Source organism: Sander vitreus, chromosome 9 (assembly GCF_031162955.1).
Source record: "Sander vitreus isolate 19-12246 chromosome 9, sanVit1, whole genome shotgun sequence".
Classification (NCBI taxonomy): Eukaryota; Metazoa; Chordata; class Actinopteri; order Perciformes; family Percidae; genus Sander; species Sander vitreus.
The window spans coordinates 9,123,621-9,149,908 of record NC_135863.1 but is presented as its reverse complement, the minus strand read 5'-3'; the positions used below and the strand labels follow the sequence as shown (position 1 = coordinate 9,149,908).

Here is a 26,288-nt window from a genome sequence, read left to right as displayed (position 1 = left end):
TGATAGTCAAATTTCAGTTCATCAGATCGTTAGGGACCCCCCTGGAGCGTCAGGGCCCTGGGCACGTGCCCACTTTGCCCATGCTGTAATCCGTCTATGACTCTATTACTACTAATCGAAAAAAGTCTTGTTGAAACTATTCAAGTTGTTTGTATGTTGACTCAATTCTTTGATATGATTTCAGGCTAGTGGTAGTGTTGTATTGGACTAATAACCACTTTTATTTTCTTATTTCGGTATACGTGCAGTTTAGTGTCCCAAATTCTCCATACAATGTCCTTAATTAATTATAAACCTGCTAAACCACCTGTGCTACCCTAACCCTGCCCCTAACCTCAAATAAGACCCTCATCGTTTTTGGAAAATAATTTGTGACACTAAACTGCACGTAAGCCCTCATTTCTACGTAATCAAATATGCTACAACAGTCCTGTATTAATGCTACCAGTCTGAGGCTTGAGAATCAAGGCAACACACAAACAGTTGAAGTCAGACAGTAGGCTATTCATTTCCTTTACATTGTTCAGATGCAGTGATGATAGCAACTAATGATACCCACTTATGTACTTGTACTTTACTACTCCCATTTCATGCCCCTTTTGTACTTCTACTCCAGTAAATTTGAGATATTGTAATTTTTACTCCACTGTATTTGTTTGTTACTAGTTACTTTGCAGAATTATATTAATAATACAAAATATAATCAACGAATGTATTATATATTATTGGGTAAGATAAGACACAAAATTAAGACACAAAAGCTACATGGTGGTAAAAGTAGCCCCACTATTACCAGCTGCATCATTTAAGTGATGCACACATTAATGCATCATTAATGATCAATAATATACACATTCTAAATGGAAATCATTCTGCATAAGGTCTTTTTACTTTTGGTACTTTAAGTAAATTTGACACTAATATTTTACTAAAGTAAAATTTTAAATGCAGGACTTTTTACACGCAACAGTATTTCTAATTTGTGGTATTGCTACTTTTACTTAAGTAAAATAATAATTTTGGCCACATACACTCCAAAGACAGACAGACAGAAGAACAACAAGTTCAGCACTTCAGCTTTATCAACTTTTATTCCATAACTGATCAAACAAACATTCACGTCTGTAGATGGAAACAGGCCTGCTTCCTTTTTCTCCTGCAGCTTCATGCATATTTCCATCTTTCAACCCTGATATTGTTAACAGCATCAGCTCTTTCAGGTCAGGTGAATCCAGACACACTGAATCACCGTCATTTCCTTATTTAATTGTATACACGCCTCAACTGTTTTGTTTACCCTGAACTTCAGTTACTTTGAGCGAACCATAACTGCCAAACCCACCTTCACTTTGAACTATCAAGTACTACAAATACCTACAATATGCTTATTATATACAATTACTTCATATACTAGATCAGCCATTTGTAGTGCAACAAGCTCTTTTGCTTCCTTTTTAAATTTTCCTTTTCTTTGAAGATGTATGCAATGTCTTCAAGTAAGCTAAAGACATGTATTCTCCAGCTCAAAACCTCGAGCATTTGAACATTTATGTATGATGCATAAGGGATTGCAACGGGCCAGTTGATATATTTGCCATAAATCTAATTTATGTACACTCTCTCCCCCCCATCCCCCATGTTTGAGTGCAAAAGAAATATACACTATTTCTGGGCTGCTGAAAAAAATCAAGTGTACTGTAAAGTAAAAACAAATGATGATGTAGGCAAAACATATTTACAATATTCCACAGAAATCACAGCAGGTGGACACACAGAAGGACTGTTAAAAACAGTTCAACAGGACCAGGCAGATGTGTAATGGTCTGCATCAAGTCAGCATAACAGAGAGTCTGACTTTACAATTACAAAAGGCAATAGATATGGCTTCAATGACGTGTTTTACAGTATGAAAAACAAAATTTGGATGCTTAGTTATGAGATAAATTTCAATACACCTTTGAAAACTGGAACTAGCTTCACAGCGAACGTTTGGCATTTTGAAAACATGTACAAAATAAATTATTGGTTCAACACCCTAACAAAACTGACAAAGACAAAAGAAAACCACCAAATACACGTAAAAGGCCAGTAAACATTTGGATATGATCGCTAAATTACAAATAGTCTTTTCTAGCAATCTTTCCTTCATTTGAAGCTCCTTTGGGCCGTGGAATCTTTGGCAAACCGAAAATAAATAAATAAAAAAAAAAAAAAAATACAACACATTACCGTACTTCTTTAAAAACATCCTATGAATTTGTTTTGGATTCTGTCTCTATGGCAAGTAATGCAGTGCAATACACTTTTCTTATGTACAGCTGCTGCTGCTACTTCACCTATATGATATTACAGTTCATCCCAGTAATCCAAATAAATAGTTTATTTCAGGTTATTGAGTCTTATTCCTGCTTTCCTTTTTGTACAGCGCCCACAAGACAAAACGAGTAAAACTTAAGGCAATCAAAAACATTTTTTTTTTTACAAGAGAAGAATGGTTTGATAAATGAGGTGGGGTGTGTCTGCATGCTAACTCAGACAGTCTGGATCTACCCGCAGGTGGAGGAGCAGCTCTATTTGGCAGGCAGCGGGTTGTCGGGGGTCGTTGGAGTCGCCAGCTCCTTATAAAAGTTCTCTATCTGCTCCTTGTACATCTTCATCACCACCGGCCGCTTCAGCTTCATGGTCGGGCCTGTTGAACAAGTAAGGAATTCATATTGTTAAACACGGGCACTCTTAAACTCCTTTGCTTTGACCTCTAGAAGCTGTAGTTTAAACCAGGGATCTTCAACATGGGGTCCGGGGCCCCTAGGGCGTCCTCAGAGTCAATGCAGGGGGGGCCTCCAAATTATTAATTTTTGAAAGTTTATTCCAAAATGAAAAAGTCTTAAATTCCGTAGAGGGTAAATCGCTATTTTATACTCTCAACTGTTTTCCAAGATGGCACCCGCATGTAAACATAAACACTACTATCTTTATAATCTATCTTTTTAATAAACTGTCTGTACACGTACAAAGTTCTCAATGCTTCGGTTTACATGTAGGGACCCTCATTATGCTACCGTGGAAGTGTGGTGCTATTTTGAGCCTTGTTAGTGGTGTAGAAATAGCGATTTACACTCTGCCCCGAAAGCTAGCGTTAGCAGCTAACCACCGGTTTGCGGTAGCTTGTTTAAAGCTAGAGACACATTCGATTGGCATGAAAACAGATCCCAGCAAACGTTCGACTATGTTATTAACCCCTAGGTTCATTTTGCGCCGGAATTGTCCTTTAACATGAATCCAACATATTATTAGCAAATATAAATCCCCACTGCTTACTGGCCTATAGGTAAGGTAGTCACTAAGGTAGCCACCCACAGATACAGTTCATCCTAAGGATTCACTATGCCACATGTATGTTTAACATTAAAACCTGATTTATAAAATAATGTAAACAATTATTAGGCTATTTTATTGGCTTAGTATTCTATGCACTAACAAAAAGGTAAAGGTTTTAGACCACTCCACAAGTTATTGTAGGCCCAGTTTAATATGCCAATTCATTCTATACAATATATGTAGCAGGGGTCCTTCCTTGCCTTAAAAAACGTTGAAGACCCTTGGTTTAAACTTTGCACCCGAGATTTAGTTGCTTTGTCCTGTGGAGGTCCCCTAAACTCCACAAGAGGTAAGGCTTTCCCCCAGTATATTGCAAGCCTGGTGCCCCCCCAGACCTAAGTCACTGGGAATTATTTTGTAATGTATTTTAAGACCTTTTTAAACTACAGTTACGGTGGGGCGGCTCGGTTGGACACTTAGGCCTAGTTGTCTTTTCAAATCTCCAGTCAGCTTTTAGCACTGACTTAATGTAGGGCCCTATGGAATCTGTCTTAAAGCTTTTTTAAATTTTCAATTTCACGATTCCATCCATGATTCTGTTATCACAGAAACTATTGGGCTCTACATTAATGCTGCCATCAGTCTGTGACTGGCCCCAGCCGGGCCCCCTTTCCACCGGGCTAAACAAGTTTTCTAAGGGAAACCCTGGAGGTTGTTGTATCTGAGGTTTAACTTATGTAAGCGAATACATACAACTCTTGATAATGTAGTAGATTATAGTAACACGACGAGTAAAGCATGGATAAAAAGGATTCATTAGATCAGTGGTTTCCAACCTGGGGGTCACAAGATGATTATTGGGGTAAGAAAAGCGTGTTTTGTCCTAAACCAAAGATTTCAGTATATCATCACATATGACAAAGAAAAGCCTTCACATCTGAGAGGTTGGAATTAGAGAAAGTTAGAAAGGCGTTTTGGCTTGAGAAATGACAAACTATTAGTCAACTACTGAATTTAATAATTGATTGTTGATCAAGTAATCGTTTCTAAGTTTTACCACTCCAGGTCTCAATACATTTTTCAAAGGAAACAGTCTGAGAAGGAAAAATTGCTCTTTGATCCAACAACCCATAGAGACGTATTAATCTAAAACAGGTTGGGAACCACTGAGTTAGACGATACCCTTCCATCACATAAGTGACTCAGGAAGGATATTTCAAGCATTAGACTCTCAATTGTGAATTCCACACATGTATGAGATATATTGCACTCTTCATCCTGCAAAATAAAGCTCCCCAGACTAAAGACCCCCTAATCAGCACACCCGGTCCCCCCCATCCCACTCACCCAGCTCTCCTCCTGTAAGGGAGAAATCCCGATCCAAAATGATCCACTTCTGAATGCACTGAGCGTTGGAGACTGCCTTCTCGTTGACTCGGTTGATTCCCTCCTGAATGGCGGCGTGGATCGCCCGGTCTCGGCTGCCTGTGATCTCGGAGACTCGTGTGGCGTTGCTGCCCAGCTTCCTGCACAGCTCGACAGCTTCCGGTGTTAGCTCGTCCTCTGGATCTCCTGACTCTGCATTTACCTGGCACTGGAGCAAACATTTTAAATGTTACTGCCTGAATAAGCATATCTTGACATTTGTAAATGCAACTTTAAGCATTGATGCACTTCAAATTTGGAATTGGGGTCGGTTTTCCCTAAAGCCCACTAGATGGCAGCATTTGACAATAAGTGTCTAAGAAGCCGGAGCTTCACTTGTTACTGTTGCTTCTTTTTCATCAGTTAAGAGGCTATTACGCTTTCTGAGATATTGTATACAGACTGGATATTTACTAGGCTCAGATACAGTGTTGCTGACAAGTTACAGCTTCGGTCTCCATCTGATAGCCTTCACTCTGTTCAATAGCCGGTTACATCCTGTGTTATCTACACAAGTGTGGTTTCCCTTTCTCATTACAGTGCCCTGCTGTCCTCTACTTCAACTGTGATTAAAGTGCACAAACAGAACCATGCATGCTGTAAAGTCTACACCAGGGGCCAGATGTAACCTGTACATACCATTTCCAACGCAAACTGTTATTATTAAGAGGTATGTGTGCACCTCAAACCTGCTTTAGACCGGGTGTACACAGTTTTCTAAAAATAGTTGAGATTGAAATAAGGTGGACATGAAAGAACAATCAGTGAAAATAGCAGTACACACAGCGCTCTGGGCAAAGATGCATTTATAAACTTATTTTTAAATGATTTATGAGTGATACATTGATCATTTTTATTTACATTTGAGCTGTCATTTCCCTGTCGATCTTTTAATTGTATCCTTAATTGTTAAGCACTTTGTAAAGTCTGTTTTAATATGAGCTCTATAAATTAATCATTGATCATCCTAACGTTAAATAATAATGACAATCACAGCAATGATAGTTTACAGGTACATGTCATAGGTTAGTAGTACAGGTGACAGACCCTCGCTGATGCAGCACAGTCTGTGACACTGCACTCCTTATTGACAGATCTCTCTAGGGCTGTCAGTAAGTCATCGATGTAAATGAGTGATACGTCTACATCTATTAATGGCTAACTGTGGGAGTGGAAATGAGGCTTGTGCATGTGCACCTAGTTCCACAAATAATTGAGATTCATAAAACGGAACCAGGCGTATGTGCGTCTTCATAAATCTGACAAAAACAACGCATATCGCGGTATTTGCGCGTACAAAAAGAGTTTTATGTACATTGCGTCAGGTCTCAGTTTACCTTAATGGTGAGCAGCATAGACAGAAACTTCCTCTTGTCTCCGATCAGCATGGCGTTGCTAATCAGTGGCACGGCCTCCTTCACTGCATCCTCGATAGGAACAGGAGGGATGTTCTCTCCTCCTGCTGTGATGATCAGCTCTAAAAATCAAACACAAAAACACACAGGTTACGTTAACGACTGGTTTAATTGGTCACGGATAAAAAAAATTAAAAAAAAATGTACAGAGACACGGAATCCATATTTTTTGGAGGCTGTAAAAGGAGACTAAGTCTATCTCTCGCTCTCTAGATCCAGTACAGATTAATCTGTTTGAGTGTTGTCAAGCTCTACAAGGAATATAGAATAAGTACCTTTAATTCTTCCGGTGATGAAGAGGAACCCATTCTGGTCGTGTTTGCCCAGGTCACCTGAGTGCAGCCAACCCTCTGCATCGAGAGCCTCCTCCGTCTTGTCGACCATGTTGAGGTAACCCATAAAGACGTGACGGCCCCAGAAGCAGATCTCACCGTTTCCCTCCTCGTCTGGGTTGTGCAGCTTTGTCTTGCACCCTGGGATTTCTTTACCACAACTGCAGGACAAAACATCTTTTAAAATTCACCAGCAAGCACGTGTGTTGAGTTGGCTCTGATTTGTCAATGCAAAAGAATCAAATCAAATTGAAGCAAAAAGAAAAATGTACCTGGTAAGCCTGAAGGCATCAGAGGCGGAGATGGTGTGAGGTCCAGTGCTCTCACTCATGCCGTACAGCTCGTACAGAGGAATATCCAGACTGAGGAAGAACTCCAGGGTGTCTTTGGTGATGGGAGCGGCGCCAGTGTAGCACTTGTTGCAGCGGTCCAGGCCCAGAGCCTTACGCACCTTTTTGAACACAATCTTTTTGGCTAACTGATAGCTGAGCGGTGTGCGGCCAGCTGCTCCGTTTCTGAGGAAAGACAAAAAAAAACAGCAAGTGTGAGTGTTTTGAGCCACGCCAGCAGCATTGGCTCTAGGGATAGCAGCCAGTCTGTTAGAATTTTCCTCTAGCGCAACCATGAGGTAGACATTTGTGATTTTCAGTGAAATATCTCAACAACTATTAAATGGATTGCCATACAATTTGGTAGACATACATGTTCACCTCAGGATGAATTGTAATAAATTTGATTCTTTCACTTTCCATCTAGGGCCACCATCAGGTCGAAGATTCAATTATTCAATACTTTGTGTGTGACCAAATTCCTGCAAAACTGACATAATTCCCATCAGCCTCAGCTGTACTTTGTCTTTAGTGCTAATTAACAAATGTCAAAAGACATACATGCTTTCCCAATATTCCCATAATCACAGTGGTCTCATACAGTAAAAGGGAAGTACTAACATTTCAAAATAACATTTCAGTAAAAAGCATGAAACAGGAACCAGGAGTGATTTCTAAATAGCTTTTTCTGAATAAAGCTGTAATTTCATAACGTGTACGTACCGATTCATCTTGGTCAGATTAGTCTGCAGGCCGACATCTTTGGCCCAGGCAGCCAGTTTCCTGCGCACAGTCGAAGACTTTGCTCCGACAGACTTCATCTTCTCCTGCATCTTCTCCCAGACACGTGGAACGCCCATGAAGGCTGTGGGACGCACTTCCTTCAAGGTGTTTACCAGAGAGCCCTGATGAAAAAAGAAAGCAAAGTTTCAACACATATCACATGCTGTTTTAGGAAATTAAACCTGCCACAACAACGTTCTTGGAATATCCCTCGGGATATTTATATTACTGGATGTGTAGCAATCATAAATATGGGTTAGACAGGTGTACAGTAATTGCTAAATGAATAAATTGAATGTTAGAGCGGTGAACTGGATTAGTATTTTTAATAAAATTGAAGACCTATCCCTTTACTCTGGATTTTATTTGGGATAATCATTTCTTAGAACTTTTTCTATTTATTTATTCCTGTAAACTGTTATTCTTAATGTTTAAGGGTTGTTGTGAAAATATTATTTACAGTTTATCCTCTGATAAACAAACAATACTGTATATCAAAGATATATTATCTAAATATATCAAAGATATACTGCATTAATGAATGTTGTGTCAGCTGCTGAATTCAAATGGCCTGTTTTTCCTTATATGAAAATGTTCAATGTTCTGAATAATGTATAAATCTCTGCAGTTAATAATCGGCCATACATTTAAGATAGCTAGACTTTATTAATCCCAAATTGGGAAAGGACATACACACGTACTCATTCACACACAAACCAAAAACACAAGAAATATACTAGAAATAATAAGATAAAAAATAAGATAGCAAAGATAAAAAAATGCCGGAACTACTGAAAAATATACTTGGATGAATGAACAAGAATGTACATGTATATACAAGTGTAGAATACAATTTACAACTTACATACATTGTATATGTCACAAAATAAAAAAAATTATATTAGATATTAAATATGAAGTGACCAGTGTGCAAGCAGCATAATAGGTTTATTTTACAATTTTGGGTGTAGTGTTGTGTTTGTGTGTACCTTTCACCACATATAAACACAACTGATGTCTCTCACCTTCAGTGCATCTGGCTGAGCGAAGTAGGTGGCCCCCCCGACCTTCATGGTGACCCAGATGTCGACCATCTGCGCAGCGATGTGGCTGAGCGGCAGGTAGCTGACCACCACCTCCTGAGCGCGAGTGGCGTCTGTCAGACGCACATGACGGCTGGTGGAGAGCGCGGTCCACGTTATCTGAGCAGAAGGAGAGAAGAATACAGTTGAGGTATCTTAATTGTTTTATGTATGGGAGGCCACATAGAGACATGTATTTTTGTACAAGATAAACAAAAAGTGATCCATGTCTGAATAGAAACCAGCCTAACAAGCAGTGTAAAGCGCTGGGTATACTTGAGCGTGACACCATGCGCGGGCCGCCGTATATGGTGCACGTGGTATGAGCATGCACAGAGTCATTTATGCTCAACGCATTGTTCGTTGCAGTATTCTCCGAAACACCAGAGGGCGTACAGACAAAATAATCTGTAAATAAGCAAGAAGTAGTAGAAAAGAGGAGACCGGAAGTAAAGGGAAGCAGGCTGCCTGGCAACAGTAGTAAACACATCCATGTTAAACACTGACGTGCCGCGAAACATTACATTTATCTACTCTAATCATTAACATGACTGTTGTTTATCGCCAAATCAAAATGACTGTCTGCCTATAACACTGTTAAGAACACTCTTTCCATGAAGCTGTTTTTTTTTTTTTAGCTTTGACAAAACGATCTCTCGTGTTTTTCCACACTCTTTTCCCAGTGTGCGGTCTCTCTCTTACACATATTTAAGGTTGTTTGACTCCCTGTGGTCTGTACGTGAAGAATCATACAGATGTTTGTACAGACGAATCTGCTCTTCCCAGCCGACCGCGTTGAATTCAAAGTGCAGAGCGCGTATAGTTACAAAAACTCAGAGGTGTACGACCACACGCCGCGACAACTCGCGGAGCCTTTGCGCTGGAAACGACAGCCGTGGTGACGTCATTTTAACGATAAATTAAGCTTAAGTGTGTTTCTGCTGTCAGTGTCAGGAGCCAAACATGTGACACCTTACTATTCTCAACAAGTAAAAACACACTTGGCTCATGTAACTTACATTATCATGGCTGAGCATGACTCCTTTGGGCTGGCCTGTGGTCCCTGAGGTGTAGATGAGCGTGCAGCACTGGGTGGGCTTCTGGCTGGAGATGATGGCATCGAGGGGTGCATCAGGCTCATCGCGTCCGAGGTCCATGAACTCTGCCCACTGCAGGCCACAAACAAAATCATTTAGATGATGCTTCTTTAACTAAATACATCTTTTTATGTTTGCCATGAACATATTGTGTGCTTACTGTGTACAAATTTGGTCTCTTCTCTTTTAGTGCATCTTTGTACTGGATAATGGCTTTCAAGTGTGGCAACTTGTCTTCAACCTGTAAACAAATAGAATACCATTAAATGAGTACATAACTGCAGGCGATTGTCAACATGTGGTTAGTTTCTACACTACTGGCTATACATATTTGTAATTTTATGACAAAACACAAGACTAATACTCTATTGATCAAGCGATTGCTACATCAGTCTAAAAAGTTAAATAAGGATACAAAAGTGGCTTCTTGTTTCTAATCCAATCCTGCATACCAATTCTAAGCAGGTTTTTTGTATGTAGAGTGTTGACACCGAAAACAAAATAAGTCAGTATGCAGACTAAATTTTTTTGATTGTGATATAGAAGCACACAAATGAATGCACAGAGGAAATGGAGGAGTTGCTTTTAGCTGGAAAAGAATTGCTAGGAAAACTTAAAGGGAAAAAAAAAAAATTAACTACTACATGTTTGGAAAAACATCTAGCTGTCTCTTTATGTCACAGAAAGATACCACAGACGTGGTATGTACACCGTGGAACGTTTATAAACTTTTATAAAAACCTATTTCTTTTTCCCTTTGCCTTTTTGAGGTCCCAATCACATCTGAGCAAAACAAAACTTGCTTTTGTATCTTTAATTCATAGTTGTCCAGTGTTTATATGCAACTTATTCCGATCTCACCTGAAGGATCTTCTGCAGCTGTTTGTGATTCTCCACCACGATGATATTGGCCTTGCAGTTTTCTGCTACATACTGGCATGCGTCAGGAGAGTTGGTCGTGTAGATGCCAACAGCTAACCCACTGCAGCAATTAAAAAAGGAGATTCAGACTTTCAGCGGTTTCACTTTCACATTTACACAGATTCAGATGAAACTCTGCCCTTATGCAATTATGGAAAATGTAGAAACCTCTCGTACAATATATTACATTTAATCCACAGAACAGTAAGACCATTGAACGTGCTCCAAACTTTGATCAGACCTACATTCACCTGTGCCATTTTAAACAGATCTCTAGTGGAGTAGTATACATTTTTCATTAACATTGATCAGCGGGAGTCTTTAGGTAAAACAACTTAAGTATCTTCATTAACTTAACTAACTTAATTCTCTCCATTTAGTTGTCTTAACAGTCCCATTCCTAGTGAAGATGGGACAATAGAATCTACCTTAACCTAGCAACATTGTTTGGGCTTTCCAGTAAGATCACCTGCAGCAAACATTGGTCTACTAATGTATTTATAAAACTAAACCTGTGTTTCAGCCCATCAGAACTGGTTTGACAAGTTAACTGTACTTCATTCTTGTTGTATGCGTCAGCACTGAGCAGCCGGTAAGTGTGGGAGACTGGGGAATATGCAAACAGTATCAGCATGTGCATTGTAGTACGTACTGATCTTCTGTTTAGCTAAACTCTTTTCCCTCAATGCACTCTTGTAGCCATCCAGAAATGGCAGTAAATAAAAATTGTCATCATGATCACGGCTCAAATTGGTCCTGTCTCATGTTAGACAAATCTGGCCTTGACCAATCAATGAGTTTGGTTTTTGGTTTTCTCAGATGGAGTCAATTTCTCGATTCTTTTTAGTTGAACAATTGATTGAATGAGTTTGATTTCTGTTGGGGTCATCCATGCTGAATATTTATGCAACCGCCGCAGAATTACAGTTAAGTGATCTGTGTACAATTCAACTCCTTATAAATTAACGACTCCATTGCAAGTAAAAGTCCTGCATTCAAAAGTGCACTTAAGTAAATAAGTATTAACAGCAAATGTACTCAAACATGGCCCCTGTGACTCATTATCAAAATTAGATTGTTAATACTTGTAATAAGATTGTTAATACTGAAATGTCTTTCAGCTAAGAGGCGACGTGCTGAACTGGATGACACCTGAAGGTTGTGAACTTGCACTTCCAGTTTTGGATTGCACCACTTAGGTATGGAAGACACTCATAAGCACAGAGCTGGAACTGAAACTCTGTGAGGGAACACTGAGCTCATCACTGACAAATTCAGAGATGAAGATGAAACTCACCCTGCCAAAATAGCTGCAATGTCAGAGATGAACCACTCCGCGGAGTTGAAGCCCAGGATGCCGACGCCGTGGTAGCGCTGCAAACCAAGCTGTAGAAAAACAAAACATTTTAAGTATAAATAAAATAATACTTTGTTAAATAATCCTAGACATAATATTGGGATGTCCTCCATATTCATTTCAATTTCAGAGGACATTTATAATTTAGCTGGGACATTGCAGGTAGAGTGTAATCTCTCTTTCCTCTAGGCTGTTAAAAATTAATTAATTTTTTTATTTTGGGGGGAATTTTCTGCCTTTAGAAAGTATACAGTTGAGAGGCAGACCGAAAATGTGGCGAGAAAGAAAGAAGGGCGACGGGCAACAAAGGGGTAGATGCTAAATCGGATCCGCTAGACGTGTCTACGTCACAGGACATGTCTCGTGGCCCGCCTTAATTTTGCCTTATTCTGCCTCTGATTGGCTTACCCTGTAGTTCCTATTCTAACCAATCCCCACCCCCTCATGCCTAAACCTAACTACATTGACACGTCTAGCAGATCTGATCTAGCATTTACCCAACAAAGGTCTCCAGCCAGATTCAAACTGGGGGAAGTTGCAGATGCCCCCTCTTTAATAATTGTGAACACAGTTTGGAGGAATAAAGAAGTAAATATTGTTGTCAGGTGAAGCCTTTGTTGCACTACATCTTGTTATTTTCATGTTTTATGATGAAACGTTATACTGTCCTCTGCAAGTTTAGAACAAAAAAAAAACGTTATCCCTTTCTTACGAAAAGTGATATTATACATGCACTAGAATCAGTCTAAAACAAAGTTGGTCTTTATTCCTGAAACAGTTTTGAACGGTCAAACAGTTCAGGGTTGCTGGAGGCACATTGCCACAGCAGCTGTTACTATAGAAACAGATATACAGCCAAATGTGCATATGAGACTGCCGTAATGGGAACTGAGAACCTGCATGAAGCTGGCCCCCCCATGTCATCCAAAAATTATTTAAAAAACACTGCTATTCGTTTGTGCTACGTTTGTGCCGTAAAATTATCGTTTGTGCTGTTAAGGATTTTAAGTAATTCAACTTTACATTTTCTGGCCAGTGACATCACACAGCCCCCCATTAATGTCCAAATCTCCCCAAAATGGTCTCAATCATTTGTGCTACGTTTGTGCTGATGATAATCCATAATAATTGGACTTTGGGTTCAATTTTTGACAGTTTTCAGTGGTTATGATGAGCAATATGAGAGAGACATTTCGTGATGATTGGTCGTTGTTTAGGTACATTAAACCACATTAAGCCTTTTCATGTTAGGACTTATAAAGACTTAAAACCCTTAACGCACAAACGATAATTTTTACGGCACAAACGAATAGCAGTGTTTTTAATAATTTTTGGATGACATGGGGGGCCAGCTTCACGCAGGTGAACTGATACAGGAGCATTTTTAAATAACTCATAAAGTCTTTCACAACAGTAGTTGAGATACAATAGGAGTTGTGAAATCTGGAGATGGAGAGTCATGTTGAATGTCAACGAGTCAGCATGTGTGGAGGTTGAGGTTATTTTATAGGTTTAAAGTACAGAGAGACATGTAAATATGTCTTCATATCTTTTAAACATGATGCTTTGCTGAGTCTTCATGCTGACTAACTGTGTTGAGTTTCACAATGAACAATAACGTGCTCTGTCCTGTCCTGAGCTGCCTCATGTACATTTCACCCAAACGCCTTTGTGATGCATCGTGTCTTGTCTCGACTGGCTTTAAAAAGTTGATTGTTTAAAACAAAACAAAAATCTTAGACCTTTTAATACTGAAGTAGAAGAATTGTTGCTCAGGGTGAATACAAACAAAAGGAAGCATAAACCTTACAGATATGTCTCTGCTTACTTTTAAAAAGGTAGGGTGAAGGTGTAATTGAGAACATACATACAAATAAAAAAAATAAAATAAAAAAATTCCAGCATTGATCTGCAAAATGAACTGTTCTTGGCTTGCTTTACACTAAAGCTTACAGTGTAAACAACAAAAATGATAGATCTGAAATAATGCACTTAAATTTCCACGCAGAATATAAAATAATCTATATAAGCACTGTCACTGTAAATTTGTCTATAAAAATGTCCATTATGATTTCTTAGAGCCTACTTATTCTCTTATTCTTATTTTGTCCGACCAGCCGTCCAAACCCAAAAGATATTCATCTAACGATGATATTAAACAGAAAAGAAGAAAAAAAACCTCATACTGGAGAATGTTTGGCATTTTTGGTTAAAATTGTACTTTCACGATGAATTGATTTTCAAAATAGCTGCGGATTAAACGTCTGTTGATTAACTAATCAGTTTAATTGCTTTATTACTAAGAAAGCTGGAAATATACACACCATGGGCATGTCAATCAATAATACTACAAAGAAGGATGTTTTGGTGGTTTGTGCTGCTAAAATCCTCCCAAAAGATGACTGTAATAACGACGATGCTTTGATCCTTTCATATATGACTTCTATTCATACTAGATTACTCGATAGATAAAAAAACTACCTTAAGGAAGCTCTTGGCAGCAGTGCGGCAGGTCTGGTAGTATTCTCTGTAGTTCAGGCTCTTCTGCTGCTCGCCCTCCTTCCAGCTCAGAGCTGTATAGTCACCAAAGCGCTCCACAGCTGAGATGAACATCTGGTTGACGGTCAGAGGGGTCTCAGCCGCCAGGCCGGAGTCCCCCATTCTCAGTTTCACCTCTCCATCACCCTGTGACGTCCAGAGGCCGGGCTCTCCTGCTGTTGGCACTTGCAGGGAGTTTGGGCGCTGGGCGTTCACTGGAAGAAAAAGACATTCGGAAAAATAAGCAAACGGTTGTCAAGAGATTTCAATGACAGATCTATTATTGCAAGAAACGTGCAGAGCTAAACTTTCCGCTTGTCTGCTTTCTTCCTTAATCTCCATGTGAGTTGCAACAGACTCCTTGTACTATATTTGTCGTATTAGAGGGGAGGCCCCACACCCTCTGGCTCTTAAAGGTACAAACAAGCAGGGGGGCTACTCAACAAATGAGCGAGCCTGATCTAAGCCTTTGGCAATAGTCAAACAGGATACACAGTGATGTCCAGGTTGGCTAGATGCTTTTCTTTAAAATGGTCAAGTCAATATTATCTTACCATTATACCTTAAAGGCTTTTTTACTATTACATTCTCACATGAAACACAAAAGGTTCATTTATCCAATTTATCATATAAAGGGTCTTTGAGTGCCTTGAAAATCACTCTAGAAATGAAGTGTTGTCATTATTAGCATAAATAAAAAGCATACATTTTAAATAAATGGAGTGCATTTAGAACATCTTAAATATTTTTAAATCATTGTTAAAGAACAAAAACTCCTCCACACAGTTGCTAGTAGCCAAGGAGGATACGGAGGATTAAAAAAACATGATGGACCAATTATCTTTACTGCGAATGAAAGTCACCGGACGACACAATCTTCTGAACACAGCCATACTGACAAATACAAAGAGAGTTTTGTGGAGCTGATAGTCTTAATTAGCTTTGTAGCAACTCATTTGGCAATGGCTTACATTTAATGGACGTTCGGTAATATCAAAAAGTTACACACTAAAGCTTTAACAATTCAAAAACATGAATCAGATCCTCATGCAGGTTGTAAACAAACCCCCATGTCAGCCAAACGTATTTGAAAGAAAAAAATAAAATGTCCATCACAGTTTAGAGAACGAATTTGAGCCACCACACTGGCCATAGTTGTTTGCACACACTGTTTCCTGTGAAGTGAGAGATTCTAAACAATATTTCTAACCTTTAGTTTAATCTTTAAATAAAGTGGTTAAGATGATCTGGCAAAACTCTTGGCTTGTTTACAACCTGTCTGATCATCTTACCACCGTGTTTTTTTCCCTCCTATTTGCAGCTAGCTACTGTATGTTGCAACGTTCAGAGACCTCAGCAATGACTTTGGTGACTACAAAATTATAATTAGTGATAGAACTGATAGCCCAAACTACAAAAATAAAACCCAAATGGCAATAAACAGTAGATTTTCATTAAAGTGTGGGAAAGCACCAATTCCATCTTGAGTGTTTCCCTATCAGAAAGAAAAGTGTGTCATTGACCCGACAGCCGGCAGGATGTTTGCAAGAATACATGGTGTCGTATTGCAGATGGATGAACTAATGATGGTGGATTTTAGCTGGTTATAAAATAAATGTTTTCTTATGGACTACCGGCAGCAGACATGTACAGTCACAGTTCAATTTAAATTTAATTCAGTAGAAAGTTCTTTGTGTGAAAGTGAAAAGATGATTTCAGTGTATAATCCTGTGGAACCAAACTAATATAATAAACTATTTATAGATGAACTTCCCTAACAGGGTAATAATGAAAGTTCCTGTAAGTACACACAAAAAGAAACTTAACAGATACGAAATAAGAAGTACATGTGCCAGAATTTCTCCCTGAGTGACTAAGACAGAAAGGAATGTCAAAGTGCGGTCTGGAAAAAGCAGACAGGAAAAGGGAAGTCAAGTTGTTCTGCCAAAGAATAGAGTTCCCTAACTTCACTTCCTCACTCACTCACTTCCTCAGAGAAAAAGATCAGAGGAAAAAAAACATGTTCACTAATGCTGACTTCAGCGACTACAGCCTACACAGTGACTGGATCCAACTTTGAATATAACACGGTTTTGTGTCTGTATATTGCATACATAACTTTATTCCGGCTGCACCACCCTCACAAGTGTTAGAGAGTTCAGGGAGGGACGAAGAAAGACAAACACATTCAAGTCACACTCTGGTGGCTTTTCTTCAGCCCTCACCTGTTTGTGTGTTTGAGGTCTGTTCAGCTGGGATCTCTCTAGGCTTGGTGCTGCTGGCGACTTTGTCATGTGTACCAATCTCCTCTTCCCTTTCCCCTGAGGACTCTTCCTCTGAAGACTCACTGAAAACAGGGAAAGGAAAATACATGCCACTTAACACAGGAGAGTGGACTGTCGCATCCTCGGGGAAAACCAGAGCCTGCACCCTGAGTCATTTGCAGAAAACTGTGGCACCCAACACAGATTAATTCACCATCATCATCCTGCAAGTACACATTATACCTTCATGTCAACTGCAGAGCTTGTAAACGCTCACAATAATAGTCTCAGAGTAAGGTTTAGGTATTATTATTGTATTAAAGCTTCAAAAGTGATGAAACCACTATGATTACACTGACAGGAATGTATTCCTACACACAATGAAACTGCACAACTACTAACATTATGTGAACTACTACGGAGCGGTGGAGCGCTACCCTGGGTGGTCATCTTCATCTCAAATCATAGTAAAAGACAATGATGCTATGCTTGTGCAAAAAGCACCACCAACTAGCTGAGCTAGTAGTTTTGCAATCCCTGTTGACACCTGACTCCAGACTGGTGGCTCCCAACATTTATAACTCAAAAAACAACTCACGAGCCCTCACCACAGGTTACGTATTTCCGTGAGCAGCTCGAACAAAAAGGTGATTAATGCATTCTGAAATTGTTTAATTTTACAATTTTTAGAGGTCAGAAGAAGTTAAAAGGAAAGATAAAAGTCTAAAATATAAACTTTAATTGATGGAGCAGAAAAAAGTTGGTCTTCTCTAACTTAATGTTCTTCATGGGACCCCTCAGATTTGTCTTCGAACCCTAGGATGGGAACCAAAGCTCTCGAGACAGTGGTGTCAAGGTGTCCTGGTTGTGTTTGTGTGGACTTACTTAGCTGTATCCACAATGATGTCATCGAAGGAGGCCGCGCTGTCTCCTGCACCACAGGATGAATCCAGGAAGCCGCCTGCTATGGGGGGGTCCATCACCACAGCTTCGGACATGGCGGTGGGTTCACACACAATCACTGAGAGAAGAGAGGAGTGACAGGGCTTGTTAGCTACTGTACATTTGACAAGCGTCCGCAACAAGTTATGGCTGTTACAGATGATAAGACACAAGTGTAACAGTATCACAAAAGTCTCCTCAGGGACTAAACGAGGACTTTGACATGAGACGTGAGATGTCCAAATCTAGGGCTACTTTTACTGAGCTTTAAGAATTGTTTTCAATTAACCCATTGATTCTGGTAAAATTTCCTAAAACTCAAGGTGTCTAAACCCTAAAGATATGCAGTTTACATTGATATAAAAACAGTGGAAGGAAGCAAAATCCTCACAATTGAGACGCTACAACCAGAGAATGGTTTGAATGTTTGCTTAGAAAATACTTAAACAATAATCAAAAATATTTGCCGACTCATTTTCTATCAATTGAGTTCTCATTTCAACTCTAATTTAGTACACTAAGTTACTTTAGTGAGGTTTAATTTGTTTTATGTCACTATATTCAGAGATTTAGGAACTAAAATGTGTGTTTTGCATCCTATTGACCAATATGTGTAGATATTGACACAACTGATAGTGGGGCCAGTGCAAGGATTTACACCTGGGATCATTTTAGGGTATGGGTGCCTTTTTCTTGATTAGAAAACTAGACACACATGCACTCTTTTGAGAAACTACCTTATGACATTAAAAAGAAGATTATTGCTCACTTGGTTTAATTGCGAGACAGTAACACCAATGTGTGACAGCCGGCAGCTTCTAGTACTCACAAGACTCACACCTGAGTGTTGGTGGCAACAGGTCACAGGACTTTTCTAGCTGTTGTAGTTGGGGTTATGCAGTATTTAGACACCCATTCATGTTTGGAGCTCTTGTGCAGGTTTCAGTGTAATAGTTATTTAGACATAAGTGACATATTGTTGACATATAGTGACTGACTTCTGAATTCATTCAAACGGAAAAGGAATAACGACAATGTGTAAAAATGCATACCATACTGACATGCTATCAACCTTCATGAGCTGCCAACATTGTCTGAGTCTATACTCCAACTACTCAGTTGACAAAATGTGGTTGTATGGCAACAGCATGGGGAACATATGGAGCCAGCTCGCAAAGTGGAAAGTCTTGCTACAGATAACATTGTCTGCTGCAAATAAAAGGATAGCCTTTCAATACTGTGCTTGGTCAACAAAACACTTCAGTTTCCATTGCTCCAGCCTCTCAAAATCTAATGAAAGCCATAAAGATAAAACGAAATACTATTATGACATTGAGAGGACATAATGTCTCAAAGAGCCTGATTTCTTTCTCCTGTAATGATCCTGCATCATCTACATGGTGTTACAGTGTGTAAAAAGGTGATCAGTTCCATTTAAAAGAGTTGGAGGGAGAATCATTCTCTGCCTCTGCCATTACCTCATTACAGGCAACACGTCAAAGCCTCCTCAACAATAGACCATCACCACTCGGCCACCGTCAAACCCACACCTCCACACCCTCTCATTCAAGCCCCTCTGGTAAATCACAGGTCAGAACTGCTGCTGGCCTGTTTATTTAAGGGGCCCGAAAACACATACCAGCAGCTTCGTCTGCCTATTGTGGCAGCAGCCTGGCATGACTCAACCCGTCAGCGCCAATTGGGCTCCAGAGAGGTCAGAAAGCAGGAACCAAAATATTTTTCCATCATGCAGCCAAATATATAGCTACAAAAACAGGTAAAATGGCATCTTCCATGTGTGACTTGTGTCTAAAATGGCAGGTACAAAATTGTCAGCATTCCTAAAATTATGGACCTTGAGGAATCAGCATCCATCAACTCAAATCACTGTTGTAAAAGAAAATCAATTCCTACTTAAGTCATGTGGCGAGCAGCCAGCTGACCCCGAGGAGACTTTGTTAACGAGTCCTACGGAGGCCTGAAGGTCTCTCAGCTGAAGGAGACAGAGGTCACATGGTGATCTCACCGCTACCATTTTATTCTCTTCCAATGCAGCTGCAGATTCCTCAAGGACACAGCTGTTTGGCTTGGTGTGCTTGGATGTGGGTTTCCACTTTCCAGCAGTATCAAAAAGGAAGTTAAGGATGGTTTGGGCAAAACCCCCCACTGCAACTCTTATGTCATTAGGCTCTGTCATTGTTTTGGTTTTCAAGCCCGGGTCTGAAGAATGGGAAGGGGGCATGATACTGATCTTGAGAAAAGGTTCAGCCACTTGTACCCTCCAGGTCTGGACGACTATAGCCTCGAACATCAGACTGGAAAAAGGCCCTAAGGCTATTTCTGTCCTGTCCCCTTTTTATTTACTAACAGACTGTGTCCCTTTTGGTCTGATGAAGTTTCATCACATGAGCTCATCATGTTTAGATCACGAATAAAAGCTCAAGATGGGACGACCTCTAGCTCACCCAGTAAGAGCGTGCGCCCCATGTAGGCTGAGTCCTTTGCAGTGGCGCAGGTTTGAATCCGACCTCGTGTCATCCCCCATCGCTCCCCCTTTCCTGTCTATCCACTGTCACTATCTAATAAAAAGGGGAAAAAAAATTAAAAAACAATTGCCTTAGAACATCAATCATTTGTCATCAAGGTTGACTGAGTTATTGATAATTTTTTGCGTGATTCTGTCAAGTTTCCTTGTCATGTGCTAGCAGCAGCACAGTTAATGCCCAGGATGAATTATCTGATGGATTTGGCACAGCGCAAACTGACTGAAACTGACTCAAACTGAAACATTATTGCAACTGCATTCATGCAATCAGGAGAGGATTATGAATGTAGAGCAGAGAGCAGAGTCATCATCATCAACAGCTGTTTGATTCAGAATGGGAAAATGCAACAATTGGAAAGACTGGAAAGTGCCTTTATAATAAAGAAAGCAGTCAACAATCGCAACCCCATCCTCAGGCAAAAACATGAGTGCTTAAAACCAGACAAGGGACTCTCCCTAACACAATACCACCATTCCTGCAAACTTCAGTTGGGTTAATCCCTTGTCAAACAAACAGATGAAACCTCACCCCTCCCTTCTGTTGTCTCTCTCTATTGTCATGCATAATCTCCCCTTGTCCAAGACACCAGCAATCTCCACTTGATTGTCTGAACTTCAAATGTTTTCGCCCAAGAGAGAGATGAACTGGATTTCCATCAATAGGCCTACATCCTCTGAACGATCTGCATCCTTGGCCAGCTGCTGCCTCTGATCAGTCCCCCAGCAGAGTTTTATGACTGGGCGTTATCTTTAGCATCCACACTACGCAGCTACCACGTCAAGCTTTACATTTTTTATCCAGTTTCAAATAGGCCTCCTTGTAAGATATTACAGACATAAAATACGGCAACGGCTTTAAAGGCATCTCTTTAAATGTTAAATTCACACACTTGAGGCTGGGTTGGGTTACACCCTTTCGCAAGCGAGCAGATCTGTCCACATGTTGTAGAGCGCCACACATTTCAACTCCATTGACATTTCCGGATTAAATATTGTGTATATTGACATCTGTGCTCACAATCAGGCTAAAAAATAGCTCCATTTCATTAAAACTGTAGATGGATGGTTACGCCAAATGATAAAAAAGGATTCAGACATATGGCATAAATCCTGAGGATGGAACTGATATTAATTCATATAGCCTAACATCCGTAATATCATACATGAAACATACAATAGGCAAGCCGTTTTCTCAGGCATAATTACCAACCGGTTTCTTACCAAACCATATGTCTGAGTGAACGCTGGAGTTGAAGGAAAGATGATGTTAGACCTCAGCTACATTAAATAAATTGAGCTACTCACATTGCATTGCTGGAAATTACCCGGTGTGTGTTTTAGGTTTTATCTGGATTCGTCCACTTTTCCTTTTTCTCTGTATGCTGTTTGCCGGTAAACACTCGCACACAAATATGCCAACAGTCCGCTGTTTCTACTTGAGCAGCATATCATTCATTTTCAAACGCCAGCCGGCTCGGTTGGTCCCACCCCCTGAAAACCCCACCCAAATCAGGCTAGCCAGCTTCGCTTCCTCCAGACACACTCCTCCTCCTCTTCCTCCGTCTCCGTCATCCCCAACCTGATTGGCTAAAACTGCTCACACCACAAGCTCCATTTTCCATGTAAGGCCACGCAAGCCAAATTAATAAGGTGGGGGGATGTGGCTCTGAGGACTACACACACTTGACAGATGATGCTGTGCAACTCAAGCGCGGGCGCGCGCACACACACACACACACACACACACACACACACACACACACACACACACACACACACACACACACACACACACACACACACACACACAGTACGTTGCAGCTGTGCTGGGTTACTATCGGACAAACCAAGATTTTCCACTGACTGAAATCATTCTTGTGCACAATGCAAAGAGGCAACATTCTGTGACCTACAGTCATACAATTTTACAAACGTATCTCCTTTCTTCTCATATTCCTTCATTTTAAGCCATTGTAAACCCTGTAAATAATAATTATTTTCATTATAAAATCATCTGCAGATAATTTTTTCAACTCATCGTTTTGTCTTACATGTAAAAAATAAAATAGTAAAAATGTCAAATAATACTTATTTTATAATGATATAAAACAGACAAATCATCATATAGAAGAGAAATTGAAAAATGACTCAAAATGTGAGAATTTGCTGCTTTTACTTGTCTTAAATGACACAAAACTGAATAATTTGGGGGTTAGGCTTATATAAAATTAATTAAATTAGCTCAACCAACTACAACAGCATTTATGCATTAGTGACGATAATCTGATATAATAGCTACAATGTAACAGTCACAGGGGCCATTTTATGGCATTGAGTACTTTTGATGTTTTAAGCACATTTATTTTTATTATACATACTTGTACTTGCAATAGTAACATTTTCAATGCAGCATTTTTACAGTGCTATTATTATTTTACTGCATTTCAGCAATATTAAATATACCTGTACTGTTCAACTGAGAAACCTCTGTCTGAATTTCTTAACATTCTCAACATACTCATAACATTGTTTGCAAACTAAGTTTATCCCTCCTGCTGAAAATCAAGGCAGTCAGCCCAGTTACGCTGCTCCTGTGCTTCTAGTTTTTTTGAGCCATGACCTGATACTCAGGGTGTTAACACAAAGACAGCAGGGCTAGAGAAAAAACAACTGCACTTAAGAGGAACAAAACTTAAAGAAATGCCATGTAAAAACAAAAAAAAGTTGGTTGTTGGCAAACACTGCACAACTATAAAAAATAAAGGGGTGACAACGTAAAAGAAAACCAGGTCATAACCCCTCGTAAACGTGCCTGCCTCTGTCAAGGAAGTGTGGGTGGTGTATGAAGCATTTATTATTTAACTTTAAGGTGAAGGTAACTCCAAATGAGAGCACGTTGCCAATGATAAGCACAGAAGAAAAATCACTTATCAAATACTCCAAAAAAAGGAAGGAAAGAATTTCCTATACACAATTTCCCCTTAACTCCCACCTCCACTGTGCAATAGGTCAAGTAGAGGAGGAAGAAAGCACATTTACTCAGTAAAACACAAGGTATAATTTTTTTTTTTATATTGCTTATCCTTAAAAACGTGAAGGCTGACTTTTTACATTTAACCTCACAAGAAAGTACTTGTTATTATAAGACAGTTTCATTCCACTATCTTATATATGCACATATTTTACATGTGTATTTCTTCCTTTACTACAACTTTTATATATTCTGTTCTATATTTTATTGCCTTTCGTATTGTTTTCATTCTTTTCTAATATCTGTTTATTTTCAGTGTTTGTACCGTGAAGGGGGATACAACTGCATTTTATTGTGCAATGTATAAAGTAATGATAGTAATCAGACGAGCAGTCTGAAAATCTCTCACGTGTGTTGATGTTCACATCACTACTCTATAGAAAGATTGGTCTCAACCAATTGCCATGAGAGACGAAAACACGGATCCACCACACCACAGCATCACATGACAGTCAGAGGTCGACTGATCTGGTGTACTCATGCGCAAACGCTGAAATGCTGCAGGATCTGTTTAGTGCTGATGCACCCTGCACTGAGGTTATTGTCGGTCTGTGACATATTCTCTCATCCCACGCTCTGCTGAGGCTATGCTGTGGCCTGACTTTTTCTATTTGATTAAATATCAAACTCCAATGATAAAACATTAAACATTTACACTAGTCATCAATAATTAGACAGTATTGAGTCGCTGGAGGGATTTCTTATCAGTCTCATCGACAGAGATAAAACTGTCCTGATGACATGTGTTCATGAGAACGTTTACAATAAAGTCTTTTATGTTTGTGATTTTATATTCTGAAGAATTTCATTAAATGCCAGAGCATGTTCTGAGCATGTTAATGTTGTAAGGTTTAAACTCATTTTAAGTATTTTATATACTGTTTGGTAGTTTAATCCTTATGCATACTATTTTAAAAAGGTGTTATGTTTTGAATGTAAATTCTTAATATGTAATGTAGTAACTATAGCTGTCAAATAAATTTAGTGGAGTATATCTCTAAGGTTTCCATCTGAAATGTAGTGGCGTAGAAGTTTAAAGTAGCAGAAAATTAAAATACTCAAGTAAAGTACCACAAAATCTTTCTTGAGTACAGTACTTGAATAAATGTAGCCTACTTTGTTACACTCTCTCACTGGCGATTTGAACAATGACAAGATAGCAAGATTTCATTATTTCAAAATCTGTGAAGATATTTCTGACAAATTCCATTTAAGATGCATTGTAGACACATTTCACACAACATATTCTTATATAGGACTATACTGTATGGGACCTTTTTAACGTTATAGTCTCTACTTATTTTTTACTGATTTCGTGTGTTTAAATAAAGTAAAGATAACAAAATGTATAGGAGACAGGAGACAATTTCAAAGGATTATATCGTTAGCATCCAAAAGAAACTACAGCTCCCAGAAGGCTTTGACGGCGTAATAATGGCTACGACTCATGGGACATGTTGTTGTTGAATGCTAACAAAATAATAGTATTTCAACTTGGGTAAAAATAAGAATGTGTTGAAATTTAACCATCCAGTAAAGTATTACAAACCCATTTAGCGTAGACTATCGGCAGAAAACAGCAATAATACGTTTTAAATGTTAAAATAAAGATGAAGAAGCTAGCGGAGCAGATGCTAACTAGCCAAGGGGTGGGGTTTAATCTATGTAGACAGCACTGCACTGCCTGCTACTGTGGCTTTGCTATTGGATGAGTCTCGGCTGAATACGCTTTCCGGGTTCATTAGAAAAATGGCCAAATTACAAGTAAATAAATAAGGATAGATTGATATTATACAGTCGTTAGCCGTTGAAATGCTTTCCTTTCACCTCCCGTGTAATGATATGATGTGACGAAAACAGAACACAACAGTGTTAACGAGAAAATGAATTAGCCTAACTTTACCTGTCACATATCAGAGCTGCACATACAAACTCAACAGATAAAGTCAAAAATATGTGGTTTGATGCTGATGTTAAAATATGAGCGATTACTAGGTACACCGGTAATCAATCAAACATTGATTGGCATTACTTACCACGAGAAGAGTCTGATCTGATGTTGATAGTGACTGTTCCTGCATGCGAGTGTCAGAGAAACTTATGAGCGCTTCTTTTCACTGGCAGATGGTCACATTCATGGTGAGTTGAGCTGATCCGCTGCTCTGTGGCACCTGTTTGAGACAACTGTCAGGTTTATAGCTTTGACAACACCCTTACTTGCATGACATTCACCCCGCATCAAGAGTAGGCTAATAGTCTACCGTATTTTGGGAGGGAAAATAATTGTTTCATTTTATTCTCTTTCTTTCATTCTCAAAGGGGGTAGTCCAGCGACTTTGAGAGAGATAGCCTTGCTTTTTTGGTCACCAGAAAAACTGGATCCTACAAATAATTCATCTAAATAGCATCTTTCATAAGACCCCCTCCCCTGTCTCCGCAATGTCCACATTTGTCAAACTTACGTTTTTTAATTGAAGGATGCAATGTTGAGCCCGTTTTTGCATTGACAAATAAATAAATAACAATATCAAAGGGAAGCACACTCACTCTTGTTTTGCCTTACATCTACTGTATCTCAGTAAAGCATTTGTCTTCTGTCTATTAAGAAGACCTGATAAAAGTTATCTATTCATCTGACACACTGTGACCATCTTGTGTCACAATATAGACATGCTGCCACCATGTGCTGAAGATTTGAAATGCAATGGCTTGTCAAGAAGAAAAGGGAATCTAAAAATAATAATGTAGGGCCTATGGCTTGTTGATATCTTTTTTATTGCAACTAATGATGACCGTTGTATAAGAACAACATTATTCAAAACCCAGTAAATGGAAGAATTATGCATGCAGCTGATTTCATTCTGAGTAAATAAATCAATGTGTGGAAGAAAAAAGGAGGTACAGATTTA

General features: G+C 39.3%; 1 protein-coding gene across 3 annotated transcripts; it reads right to left on the bottom strand.

Annotated features, from left to right (window-relative positions):
• Nucleotides 1-1,072: 1,072 nt before the first annotated feature.
• acsbg2 (acyl-CoA synthetase bubblegum family member 2) lies at nt 1,073-25,550 on the bottom strand. Of its 3 annotated transcripts, XM_078258589.1 has the most exons (16): nt 21,654-21,831; nt 20,269-20,382; nt 17,747-17,882; nt 16,823-16,944; nt 14,541-14,812; nt 12,000-12,088; nt 10,643-10,763; nt 9,942-10,022; nt 9,704-9,853; nt 8,628-8,804; nt 7,543-7,724; nt 6,763-7,005; nt 6,434-6,651; nt 6,081-6,220; nt 4,666-4,912; nt 1,073-2,689 (listed from the first exon to the last, which is right to left on the bottom strand). In XM_078258589.1, exons 2-16 carry the CDS (start codon nt 20,339-20,341, stop codon nt 2,571-2,573), a joined length of 2,370 nt encoding a protein of 789 aa, XP_078114715.1. In that variant the 5' UTR covers nt 20,342-20,382; nt 21,654-21,831; the 3' UTR covers nt 1,073-2,570. The 3 variants fall into 3 exon arrangements, with proteins under 3 accessions (XP_078114715.1, XP_078114717.1, XP_078114716.1); XM_078258591.1 differs by lacking the exons at nt 20,269-20,382; nt 21,654-21,831 and adding an exon at nt 25,416-25,550; XM_078258590.1 differs by lacking the exon at nt 20,269-20,382 and having other exon boundaries at nt 21,654-21,830.
• Nucleotides 25,551-26,288: the final 738 nt, after the last annotated feature.